The sequence below is a fragment of the Piliocolobus tephrosceles genome, chromosome 5, assembly GCF_002776525.5.
Source record: "Piliocolobus tephrosceles isolate RC106 chromosome 5, ASM277652v3, whole genome shotgun sequence".
Taxonomy (NCBI): domain Eukaryota; kingdom Metazoa; phylum Chordata; class Mammalia; order Primates; family Cercopithecidae; genus Piliocolobus; species Piliocolobus tephrosceles.
This window is the reverse complement of record NC_045438.1, coordinates 157,391,120-157,404,915: the sequence shown is the minus strand read 5'-3', so window position 1 is coordinate 157,404,915 and position 13,796 is coordinate 157,391,120. Positions and strand designations below refer to the sequence as shown.

The 13,796-nt window shown below is 41.2% G+C and overlaps 1 protein-coding gene across 1 annotated transcript in view; it reads right to left on the bottom strand.

Annotated features, from left to right (window-relative positions):
• ELOVL2 (ELOVL fatty acid elongase 2) overlaps nucleotides 1-13,796 on the bottom strand; it is a 59,288-nt gene that overhangs the window by 22,935 nt on the left and 22,557 nt on the right. The window contains exon 2 of the mRNA XM_023185396.2: nucleotides 2,177-2,240. Within this exon, the coding sequence (XP_023041164.2) occupies nucleotides 2,177-2,240 (64 nt within the window). The remainder of the gene's footprint in view (nucleotides 1-2,176; nucleotides 2,241-13,796) is intronic.

Here is a 13,796-nt window from a genome sequence, read left to right as displayed (position 1 = left end):
CTGCATGTCTAAGGGAGGAGGCCCCGGGTCCTGCATGTCTAAGGGAGAGGGTCATGCCCGCTACACTGAGCTGTTCTCCTTTCTACCCACTAGACCTGTAAGGGAGAGAACACAGTAAAAACAGGTTAGAATATAAAGATATTCTGCCCTGCCTACCTCACAGAGTCATCAGGAGGATAAAATGGAAAAAGCAAAAAAAAACTATGTGAAAGGATTTTTTTCAAAGCTGTATAGAATCAGTATCATTATATTAAAACTATATAGTCGTTCATTTAAAAAGTTAATAGAGCCCATGGAGAAAACGGAGAATGGCCTAAATACTCTCCAAGTGATTGTTTATAGATCTTGAGAAACAGGAAAACCTCCTCATTCCCTGCTCTCTCCTCCAATAGGGCTGAGGAAATAACTTGTAGAGAACTAAGGACTTCCCACAGTTCTGTGAGCCAGTAAGGCTCAAGTAAAACGAAACCTTCCGTCTAGAATTCATTCATTTATTTGGAAAATATACAGTGCTGAATATGTTCCCAGAACTGTAATAAACCCTGGAGATAAATGGTGAGTAAAACGGCCAGGGTTCCTGCCCTCATGGGAGAAATCGCTGTTGGTAACCAGGAAGTATCTGAAGGAAGTAAACAAGGGTTGAAACAGAATGATGAGGGACCACAGCAGACCCCGCGGATGCCGAGACTGCAGATACTACCAAACCCTGTGTGTACCATGCTTTTTCCTGTACATATATACCTATGGAAAAGTTGATAAATTAGGCATAGTAAGAGAATAATTATAACAATATACTATAATAAAAGTCATATGAATATGGTCATCTGTCCATCTGAAAATATCTTACTGTATTGTGTTCACCTATTTTCAGACCATGGTTGACCATGGGTAACTGGAACTGCAGAAAGCAAAACTGCTGCTAAGGGCGGACTACTATACCTTAGAGAGGCAAAGCCCAACTGAAAAGGCAATGTTGAAGCTGACACCTCAAGTGCAACAGGAACTGACTCATCTGGAGGGAGGGGTAGGAGATCCTAGGGAGGAATTCCAGGCTCAAGGAATAGCACGTGAAAGAATTTTACGTATTTGCAGAATTAAAAGATGGCTTGAGCAGCTGTATGAAAGCCAGTGAGGACGACGGATACTGACTGAGTTGGAGAGATTGCTGGGGTTAGACAGCCCAAGGGGTGCGCAGTCCATGATAAGAAGTTTGGTTTTTACCTGAGAGCAGTGAGATGACATTGATGAGTTTTAAGCTACAGTACCATGCAATATGACTTAGGTCTCTAGAATATCATTCCAGCTGACACTGAATAAATGACTGGAAGGGGGCAAGAGTGGAAGAGGGGAGACCTGTTAGGAGGCCACTGCAGTAGAGTAAGTGACTGGTGATGAAGAAAGGATGGAGAGATGTCTAAGCTCAGCCTACCTGCAGGCCCTAGGCAGAGAAAGTGCACACATCTTTTTTTTTTTTTTTTTTTTGAGACAGAGTCTCGCTCTGTTGCCCAGGCTGGAGTGTAGTGGCATGATCTTGGCTCTACCTCCCGGGTTCAAGCGATTCTCCTACCTCAGCCTCCTAAGGAGCTAGAATTACAGGTGCAAGCCACTATGCCTGGCTAATTTTTGTATTTTTAGTAGAGATGGGGTTCCACCATGTTGGTCAGGCTGGTCTTGAACTCCTGACCTCGTGATCTACCCACCTCAGCCTCCCAAAGTGCTGGGATTACAGGCGTGAGCCTCCACACCCAGCCAACGCACACATCTTTAAAGGGAATTTATCAAGGCATCTAAGGGCAGAAATGTCACGTGTGACTATGCATGTGAGGAAGGTAGAAGATGAATGGGTGGTGGAGAGGGAACAAGAAAGCAGCATAGTTTAGAAGGAAAGTTACAACCCGGCTTTGTAGCCAGATAGACACTGGAGGAAAGCATTGCATTTCATTCTGTCTCTGCTTCCTGCTCCCAGAACTTCTTTAATCCCAGGAGAGGTTGAGCAGGAAGAGAAATGGGATCTTCTGGACATTCTGGAAGGATATCAAAGTTAAGGAAGTTAAGTTTCTAAATATTAAGTACCTTACTATTTCCAAGACCCCAGAAATAACATAATCCCTTTCTATAAGTAAATGGTGTTCTTGCTGTGTTCCTTCCACATTAAGTTCTCAAGTAGTTCACTGACCTCGCGGTCCAAACATATTGTCCAAAAAAGCATTGATTTCATCATCAAAGGCCTTTAGATGCTCCTAAAAAGAGAAAGAAAAATGATTTAAGTGGTTTTTTCTTTTCTTTTTTTTTTGAAACTGTCAAAACAAGTCACTACCAACAACATGTAATTGCCAGACTCTCCAAGGGTCCCAGCTTCAAGGACTTTTGACTGTAAAGACTTAAGGAAAGAGGACCAGTAAATGCATCCTCACCTTTCACAAGCCTGTAAAGATTTGGAAAGAAACAATTCCTCTTATTTCCTTAGGCAAGAGGAGTCCTGGAGAACAGGCTTGGTGCATTTAAACACTGAAGGGTTGGCTGGGCGCCATGGCTCACACTTGTAATCCCGGCACTTGGGGAGGCCGAGGCGGGTGGATCGCGAGTTCAGGAGATCAAGGCCACCCTGGCTAACATGGTGAAATCCCATCTCTACTAAAAATACAAAAAAAAATTAGCCGGGTGAGGTGGCAGGCGCCTGTAGTCCCAGCTACTCAGGAGGCTGAGGCAGGAGAATGGCGTGAACCCGGGAGGCGGAGCTTGCAGTGAGCTGAGATTGCACCACTGCACTCCAGCCTAGGCAACAGAGCGAGACCCTGTCTCAAAAAAAAAAAAAAAAAAAAAAAAAACATTGAAGGGTTATTGACCTAAATTCCATTTACCTCTAAAATGCTTATAGGCAAAGCTGTTACATAAGCAACTTCCTTTGTTATAATTAACAGTTGTGGGTAGGCAATAGAGAACGTCTATTTCCACAAAATATATTAATAAATCCAGTTTTTAAATGAAAATTCAGGCTGAATTCTATTTCGAAAAACTGAATCGAAAACTTTAAATAGGACTTGTTTTTCAAGTAAGGAAACTGAGCATTACAGCTATTTTTTCTATTTATATTTTGGTTGTTTTCAAACTGTTTCTTACACATTAACATCTCCTTTATATTACTGTAAATAGTGCCACTTGGGTACACCAGATTAATTATTGTCACTTTCACTGGATTCAGGTGGGAGCTGGAATACTGCCAGCTTGGTCTGCTCTCACACTGCTCAAATCCCCGTTCAGGTGTTTCCCAGCCCCGCCACAAAGGTCTACAGCACCTCCTCAAGCAACCGGAGAAGTCAGAACATTACCAGTGTTTCCAGGAAAGGGATCTCTGCTGGGGATGTGGGGCCAGCAGGTTGGTCCCTGACTGTGTGTGAGCTGGGCATGACAGCTGAGGGAAGTTGATATGGGGCACGCATTAGATTCAGCTCACTCTCCAAAAAAGGTGTAAGTGCCAAAACAGATGATTAATTTGCTGGCATCTGAAAAGAGGAGCTGCATGTTTGGTGCCTGGAACATATCACTTGGACCAATTCCTTATTTGTGACTCTGATCCTGAGAGAAATTTCAAGGAAACGTATGTCTTCGGGAACTTCAGAAAGCTTGGGAAAGAGGATGAAGATTAGAGACTAACATTTACTGGCACCTACTATTGCTGGCCAGCATATTAGGAACATTGTTTTCATTATTTCAGAATATCTTTATAAAAAATACCTGGGCTAAACCCAGGCTGAAAATTTTTAAACAGTCTGTTCATCTTTGTTTCCATGCAGGGCATCTCAGGAGGCCCCCAGATGTGACAAAGGTCAGTTATCTGAGATCTCAGTGTGACAGAATATGATCTGTGTTGCTTTAGAATGGGGGCAGATCTAACCAGAGGCCTCTCAGTCTTGAGCAAAGAATGTGAACCTCACAAATGTACTCACCATCATAAATGCCAATGAAATCTTTCTTCCATTGCTGCACCCACAAACAAATGTTTAAACTGTTTCAGCTTGTTTGCTAAGGTTCAAAATCCATTTTCCAACATTTGTAGAGCTAAGAAAACTCTAAAGGTCACAAAGCCCCTATTATTTCTATATTGCAAAAATTTAGTCACAGTGGAAGAAGGGCAGAAACAAAAGTAAAACAAGAGAAGACATGGAGAACAGAAAAGGAAAGAGATGAATAAAAAGAGGCATTCCATTCCTTCATTCATTAATTTATTGATTCATTAACCAATTATCTGAGGATTTTATATACTAGTACTGTTAAATGCTGAAAAATAAAGTCAAATGAGATGTGGTCCTTATCTTCACAGAGTTTTTAGTTGAGAGAGAGTAATACACAAATAAACAAAAAATTACAGTACCAGTGTCTTCAATATTACAAGAGATGTGCTATAATGGCTAGAGAAACATACTTTAATTTAGATCTCTTAAAAAGTAAAAGCTTCTTGGAAGAGATAAGGCTGTGGCTGAATTTTGAAAGACTGGAGACATTTTCCAGATGGAGAAAGAAAGAAAGAACACATCAGAAAGAAAGATGAACATAGATAAAACACATTGAGGCCTGACTCCCTTGGGAAATATTTTTATGGCCAGGGTCTCTAGTGACCTCTCTGACAGGCAGAACCACATCCAATGCTGGGAAAATCAGAAACCTGATAAAAATTCTCTATTTCTGGGTTACTTAATATAGTTAGTAAGGAAGTCATCTAAAAAGGCAATGATGAGATGAGGTGATGTCAGGGGAACAAACCGAGGTTTACACTGGAATAGTAAAACATAGCATAAGCGCAGAGAGGTTTGCAGTGTTAGTCAACTGGGGTGAAATTAGGAAGGCTAACCAGGCAGAGCTTGGGCCAGGAAGTCCTAGCTGCACACTAGATTCTGTGTGTAAATGTCAAGTACGCTGGACAATGTCTGAAGATTAACACCAACTTAGGAGCAGAGAAAAAGCAGCAAACTCCATGCATTTCATTGCCACATTTTTGAAGAGCATTCGTGTACATAACACTTTGTCAAACATATGAAGGGAAAGGAGACAGAGTAGTTGACTGAAAAGTTTATGCACAAATTGGGAAAGTGAGACACAGAAAGTCAAACAGCAAAAACCGAGAGGAGGGGGACACAGAACTGCCACATGACAGAAGATACAGGCATGAGGACGCAGGATGGGTTTTTCAAGACGGTTAGAATTGGGTGGATTAGAAGAAGGGAACAGTATAGCCCTTAGACTTGAGCCAGAGGCATTGGCCTGAGCTCTATGCTTTCAAGGCCCCCTTCTGGTCATCCTTTGGCCACATCCCTCCACAAAGCAAAAATTAAAAAAAAAAAAAAAAAAAAAAAATCCTTCAAGTCAAGAGATCATGCCTCGCTATGGCCACAACTTCCCCTCTCCAGATGACATTCCAAGTTCCCCAGGCCACAGAATTCTCTGCCAAATAACCCTGGATCCACTTCCAGAACAGCTCTGTGCCCTTACAAGAAAGTTTGTGTTCAATGACTTGGAATTCAATTTGTGGCTGTGTACAGCAAATATAAGAAGAATGGAAAGACTGGTAGCAAGGAGAGTCTCATTTAATTGTGGACCCCTGATTACTTACTATAGTTGGTAGGAATGTAAAATGGTACAACCACTTTGCAAAACAGTTCAACATAAATACACACCTACCATATGATCCAGTTTTCCACCCCCAGGTATTCACCCAAGAGAAAAGAAAGCATATTCCCATGCAAAGACTTGAATGCAAATATTCATAGCAATTTTATTTGTAATTGCTAAAATGGAGAAACTCCCAAATGTCTATAAACAGGTGACAAATAGTGTATAGCCATACAGTAAATACTACTCAGCAATATAAAGGAATGAACAATTGATGTACACATAACATGGATGGATCTTAAAATTATTCTGCATTGAAAAAAGTTACACAAAGATTACATACTATATGTTTCCATTTAAATGAAATTCTAGAAAATATAACTTATAGTGACAGAGAGCAGATCAGTGGTTGCCTGGGGACTGCAGAAGAAGAGACCAGAATAGCCTTCAAAATGAGGGCTAAATAAGGACATACTCATATATGCCTAAGTGAGAGAATCTGGAACCAGCAGGACTGCACTACATAGTATGCTAAAGATGCTCTTCATGCCAAAGGGAAATGACTCCATATGGAAAGTAGAATTTGCAGAAAAGACTCAAGAGCACCAAAAATTGATCTATATATTTGAAGAGCCACATTCTGAGCACCCTACAGCAAACTGGCCTCCCCCACCTCATCACACCACTGTTACTGCCAGCAGCACCAGCACCACCTCTAATGCCACATCTGTCGCCACCACCAGGAATCAGTGTGGCCTAATACCCAGGGATGCCCTGGACCTGTCCCTTCTATTGGCAATAAATACACCGCTTGGAGGTAGTAGGGATCCATGTAAGGCAGTCTCACTGGACTGACTTCTCTTTTTTGTTTGTTTTTTGTTTTTTTGAGATGGAGTCTTGCTGTGTCGCCCAGGCTGGAGCAGTGGCGCTATCTTGGCTCACTGCAAGCTCCGCCTCCTGGGTTCACACCATTCTCCTGCCTCAGCCTCCTGAGTAGCTGGGACCACAGGTGTCTGCCACCCCGCCTGGCTAATTTTTTGTATTTTTAGTAGAGACGAGGTTTCACCGTGTTAGCCAGGATGGTCTCGATCTCCTGACCTGGTGATCTGCCCACCTCAGCCTCCCAAAGTGCTGGGATTACAGGAGTGAGCCACCGTGCCTGGCCTGGACTGACTTCTTATAGAAATTTGAGAGGGTCTTCCTGACTGTGGAATGTGCAGCTCCTAGTGCTGGTAGACTGGCTCACCATACATGCCTGCCTTCTGTGGGTAGTTGGGAAACAGGAGAGCCAAGAAGGGTACACTTCTTGGGCACACTTCTTTGCCACCCTGATGTTGACTGGGATGTCCACCCATCCCTAACTCTATCGGTTGGAGGTCAGCGCAAACCAAGGCATCTCAAATGGGAGGGCATTTCCCAGTTGGCTCTGGAAGGTTTAAAAGTCTGTGATCACTGCTTTATCCTCAAAACCCTGATGGCCTAGATTTTCTTCAGCAAAGGCTGCCTTGCAATCAGAATCACTGCCACCATGATTAAAGGCCATTCTACAGAAGCTGAGGCAGGAAGCAAGGCAGAAATGAACCCTACCATAAAATTCTACCTGTGCTTTCTCTGGTCTCTAAAGGATAGGACTCTTGATTCCATTTTATTCTTTCCTTTCTTTCTTCTCTTCCTTTGATTTCCTTTTCCCCTCTATTTCCTTCTTCCTTCTTCCCCTTCTCCCTTCCTTTTTTACTCATTCCTTCTTCTTTACCTTCCTTTTTAAAATTTACGTTTTAGGCATTTTCTGGGTTTTGGCATTTGTCTACCATGGGCATTGGGTTGTATAAAAACCCAGTGATTCAAGATCTTGATGTTTGCCCTGTTTTGTTGATACAGTTTTATAGAACATTTAAGACACATTCAATGAGAACAGCTATTTTTTACCCCCAACTCAATGAGAACAGCTATTTTCTACACCAACTCACTGCTTTTTAAAATTAGCAAAAACCATTAAGATCACAAAACACACTGTTTGATATATAGCATCCAAAAAGACTTCGTCTTTTCTTTTTTTAATGTACATTTCAGAGTAAACTAAATGTGAAGTATTCAATGACAAAAAGTCAGGAAACGGGATCTGATCAGCTTAGGAATGAATAGATTTCATACTAACCTGACACAATTCTAACAACTTCCCAGGAACCTCAAGGTCAAGGCTGAGCTGTACAGAACTGAGAGAAGAAGAGGTGATATCTGCTCTCAGGGGCCAGGGAGACAGACTAGAGTCACACAATGAATCCTCTCCATTGTTCCCACGGCTCAGGGTGGCCTTCAAATGTTGAAACCTCTTTTGGCAACTCCTGGGGGGATTATTCCCGGCCAGTCTCTCATGTATTCGAAGAAACTAAATGTGTTTACCTTTGTGAATGAAACTAGGTTTAGAGGATGGATAAGAGTGGATATATAAAAATGCATAAAATTATTTGGCTGTCATGCAGCTGACTTCACACAATATGTATCTGTGCACATTTTACACTGACACACCTAAACTTCCTTTTCAGGGCCTATCCACTCATCATCCCTACCTCCCGACTACTATTCTCTGGAGGGAGTAATGAGCTAAGTTGGAGGGTGAGGGTAGGCAATGGGTAGAAAAATCTTTCACATATGGGAACTCTAAATTGTTATTATGTATTTTAGTAACATCATAAGGCTGAAACTGTCTACTTTAGGTTCTAAAGAATCTGACGATCATTTCTAACATCTTAGAAATGAGATGTTAATAAGCTAACCCTCATGGGGAGTAATACTGGCTACTGTTTATTAACCATTTAGTATGTGTCAGGCACCTGATACATACTCTCTATGGTTGTCACAATAACCTTGCAAGTTGGGTATCTTTCCCAGTTTACAGATGTGGACATTGAGACTGCAGACTCAAGAGTGGTGCTGTCAGGTGAAACTTGAACGACAATGAATCAGTGTTTTTCAACCTTCAGACTGAAGGGTTTCAGAGCTTGGATAGTGGAGAACAGTATCTGCGGATCTCATGCTCCTTTTTTGTGCTGTGGTATCTCAGGATACCACAAAGCCAACAGTGGGTGATTTTCTTTGCATCCTAGGTAGCCCTGAGGTTACAGGACAGTCCCATTCGATTAAGGTGATAAAAGGGCTTTAAGAACAGAATTGTTGCTACAGTTTGGTTATGCTCCACTTCCCGCACATGGCTCTGTGTTTTATTCAGAGTCTGGCCAAATGGTAACTCCTTACATATCTCCCCATCATCTCATGGGCCTAATTACCAAAGAAGAGGGAAGCATCTGCTTGTGGTGTCCTGGCCTGTGGTGCAGTCATTCACCATTCCCTGATCTGCTCTATTTCTTCTTTACAGCACGTATTACCCAGACTTTCGCTGGCCTGTTAATTTGTGTATTGTCTGAGTCCTCCACTAAAATCTAAGCTCCAGTTAGCCCCAATTCCAAGAACAATGTCTGGCACATAATGGGCACTTAATATTTATTGAATGAATTAATAAAATATTCATTCTTCTGAACCTTTACAATACTCACATGATACCCATTCCATATACTTCGCATTCCTAGTTATACTTTCATACACATGATCTGGTTTTCAGTGTGTTTTGAAAGAGCCTTAACATTCCTAACTCCCAGTTAATTCTCAGGGTCAACTGGATCCAATTTTATTTTTTAAATTCCTTTTTGGAAGTTTTCTTCCAAAGAACACAGAAGAAAAATTGCCTATATATTTTTAAAGTAGACTCAAATTTATTCTCTCTTGCAATTAATGTGAATAGAATGAACCTTTTTATAAGTCTATGATACATTACGGGATCTTAGTGATCTTATTTTTTTCTATAACTTAAAACATTTTTCTATTTAGTCATCCTAGGAATTATCACTGCTTATCAATAATTCCAACTTATACTAAAAAATGTGAAAAGGTAAGAATAATGGTATTGCCTAGAAGACAATGCAAGAGTCAAATAAGCCAACACGATTGCCTCATCTTTCACTTTTCTCATTTCTTCAACAAACTATTGCATCATGCTTCAAGAAGATACACAAGAAGTTTGGAGACACCATCTTTATGGACTTTTTAAAGCTTTCATTGAACACAGTCGAGAGTTCAGAATTTTTCAGGTTCTTAAACTTTAATGTTCCTAAGTCACCTGGGGATCTTGTTAACGTACAGGTTCTCATTCAATTGGTCTAGATGGGCTTTGAGTTTGCATTTCTAACAAGCTGCCAGGTGATGCTGAAGCTGCGGGGCTAAAGGTCACATTTTGAGTGGCAACAATTAGACTATGCACAGGCTCATGAAATTGGTTTAGATTACAATTAAAGGATTGATTTTTTGACGTGTTTCTATTACAAAAATACCAAGTCCTTGCTTACTTTCTACAAATGAACCAAGTATTTCATTATTATCTAGTTGATGAAATTCAAACTTGTTTATACTTATTATATAACCATTAATTTCAAAGCATTTAGTAATTAGTGGGCTATACAAACCCAGTTAGATAGTATCCATATTGCTCCAAACAGAAATAAAATCTCTGGGCTACTTGTATTTTACCTTATATTTGCTGTACCTGAATACACTATTCTGAAAGTGGCCTGCTTAAGGAGGGGTACAAAGAGGCTTGTGCCTTCTTGATCGGGATATTATACTTCTATTACAGTGTCTAATACAACATTGCATTCAGACACTGCATCAGCTAGTCCTTGCCAACAAACATCACCAGGTTATTTTCATGTTAACTACTGTTGAAATCAAGTCTTACATCCTACACTTCTATAACACATTTTTAAAATGAGCTAAATAAACTAGGTAAAAGAAACAAAAAGCTTCAAAGAATTCCTATAGTTCTATAAGCCTTAAAGAATACTTTCCTGTAAGAAAGAAAATCAGTGAAATCAGATAACATAAAGCACAAACTTCGCTTTCTGGGATTTGATTTAGAGAAATAAATTGTTTACAAACCCCAATCTACTTGCCTATGCATGTATGTACAAGTACATATAGTATACACATAAGACAAACGTCAAAGAGCACACATCAAACTTAACAGTGACTACTGCTGGGGAGGCAAGGAGAATGGTGGTGGGCATGGGGGAGAAGGAAAAGAGAGAGACTAACTCTTTACTCTGTATATGTCTCTATTGTTTCTTTCTTTTTCTTTCTTTTTTTTTTTTTTTTGACAGAGTCTCGCTTCTTTGCCCAGGCTGAAGTGCAGTGGTGCGATCTCAGTTCACGGCAACCTCCGCCTCCTGGGTTCAAGCGATTCTCCCGCCTCAGCCTTCTGAGCAGCTGGGATTACAGGTGCGCGCCACCAGGCCTGGCTAGTTTTTGTATATTTAGTAGAGACAGGGTTTCACCATGTTGGCCGAGCTGGTTTTAAACTCCTGACCTCAGGTGATCCACCTGCCTTGGCCTCCCAAAGTGCTGGGATTACAGGCGTGAGCCACTGGGCCCGGCTTGTATCATTTTACTTTTTAACAATAAATCATTATCAATATATTAATTGTATAATTAAAATACTAAAACTAAAAACTAAGGAAAAAACTGTTAGCAAAATGACTTATAAAGTTGCACATGTTCCTCCTTAAGTCTTAAAAAAAAAATCAGTTTCCAATGGGTTGGTTTCTTCCTATCTACTTGAAATAAAAGGTGAGAGAAATGAGATGATATCATGATATAAAATGACTAAAAAGTATGATCCTATTTGAGAAATTCTTGACTAAGTGAAAAGTAACTTAAATTTTCATCAAATATGGACTATTTTATATTGGTACAAACAGATTAGTGCTAATAGTAATCAACCCGGCTTTCTATAGTAATTGGCAATAAATGTTTGGATCAGTCTTGAAGTTCACATTACATATGCTAAGCTACCACAATCCAACTATCTTCAAAACATCAGGAAAGCCAGTCACTGTCTAATATTTCCATATGGGTCTTTCCCAGATGATCAGGGAAGGGGTACAAGAGGGTCCTTTAGCTCTTTAGTTACTCCATTCTGCTTTATCTGCCAACATACCTCAGAGGAATAATATGATTCCAACTCCACAGTAAGAGAAGGATTTTATTCAACCCGAACAAACCCGAGGGGCTTCCCTCAGTGGATGTGCAGTGGTCTGTCCTGAGTGTTGGTCAGACTGCCATGTGTTAACAGTAAAACAGCATTTTTCCCCCTAGTAGGTCAAATTCATACAAAAACCAAAACTCTAAAGCAAGCATGGTCCAGTGACAAACTCATTATTTTTATCAGTACAAGTGTGGTTACTGTCACTATTATCGATGTTTAAATATGATGGAACTAACACAGTGCAGAGCTCAGTGGAAGGAAAAGTCCATCTCAGTGAACTGTGCTATAGTAGTTTGGATGTATGCACTATGCATCTCAACCTCAATTCCTTGGTAACCAGGTCCATGTTACAAGAGGAACTAGCATTCTTATCTGACGTAAAATCTGAAGAACTTTAAAAAATTAAACAATTGCTATTAACTCCTTTTGCAGACTGGCCAGAATGTGATGACCTCCACCCACTTTGTAAGTCTCTGCTCCTTCCAAATCCTCGGATGTCCTCTTTGTTGCAGGCATATCTAATTACTTGGAGTTCCTCCAGTGCATCCTGTTCTCTCCGCGTGTGCCACTGCATGTGTTCTTCCCTCTGCGTGGATATGCCTCCTAACTCTGTGCTGGTTTTCCCTGGCCCCTCTTGTTCTCCCAAACTAGTCAAGATCTTTGCCTGGCACACACCGAGCTCTCAATAAGCATTTGTGAAAAGCGTCTTTTAATGAACAAGTTCCAGAATCACACCAGGAATGGGGCTAGAAGACTTCAAGGGTCCACTTTTGACCTCCTTTTCCTTTGACAACACTCTTCTTCAGGTTCAGAGGGGTGTCGGAATTGTATGTGTATTAATATATGTTTGGCAAATACAGAGTGTAGGAGAGTAGGAAGAGAGAACAGAGACATGGAGAAAGCTTTGGGAAAGTATCACTATTTTAAAGCAGAGAGACACTGAGACAGCAATAATACGAAAAATATACACACCATGACTCCGTAGAAACCAACTACTAAAACCCAAAACAAACCTTTTTATTTTAGATTTTTAAGAGGTAAATACCAAGGTTTAAACAATTATTAATATCATTAATATATTTTAAACAGCAGTTTTCTAGTGTGTTACAGGGCATGTGTGCATTCATTCATCTGTTTCATCTGCACATGGTGGCTGGTGCTGCTGGCTCAACTTTTGGCTTCAGAATCCTCAGCAAACTGGCAGGACAGTCCCCTTTGCATGAGAACCTGAGCTACGCTTGAGAGGGAGCTCATCCTAAGGAGGTGCGTTGGTGGAGTGTCAGATGCTGACGGGGCTGTCTCGGTAACAAAGCACTAACTGAACGTGAGAGGAGTAATGTTAAGTGTAGTAGGGAGTCTGTCACTTGGGATTCTTCATGGCTGCATTCCCCTGGGGTCCCAGGGAGAGAGGGGCCGTGATGAAAAAGAATGGGATGTACTCACATAAGACACTGGGGTTGCACTGGAGTTCTTTGTGATCTCTCTACCAGAACAGTAAAGAGGAGAAAGGTATTCTCCTCAACTTTTCCACAGAATGTTGCGTGGAGTGTGTTACCTGCAAGCCTCCTGTGTCAGAAGTTGTGTCCAGCTAAACCAGAATTGGTGTCCAACAGAGTCTGGGACACCTGGTATGAACAGCAGTGAGCACTGCCAAGCACTGCGCTCAGCAGGCAGCCGGCACTCCACATGCAGGGCTGGGTGGTCAGTGATATGGGGGTCTTACCCAGCAGAGAGGGACCTGAGCAAGAGAAGAGGACTACCCCACAGACGGCATGAACAGACAGACCAGACTCACTCACAATCAATCCCGGGAGAACCCTTGGAAGAACTCTCTGGGTACGGGTACGTGTGTACGTCAATGGTGAAAAACGGGGCAGGGAATTTGTGAGGAGCTGGAGAAAGAACTGGTGAAACATAAATGATACACAAACACAAAACTGTGAGTTTGCCACTCAGGTGTGTATCTCTGGTGCACAGAATGGTGCTTCGTTATCAGATATAACTATATCTTATTGGTTACGCTTCTGAAATAGATTTTAAACATTTAAAATATATTCACGAAGCTTAAATGACTTGTGACTTAATTCACTGGTTACAC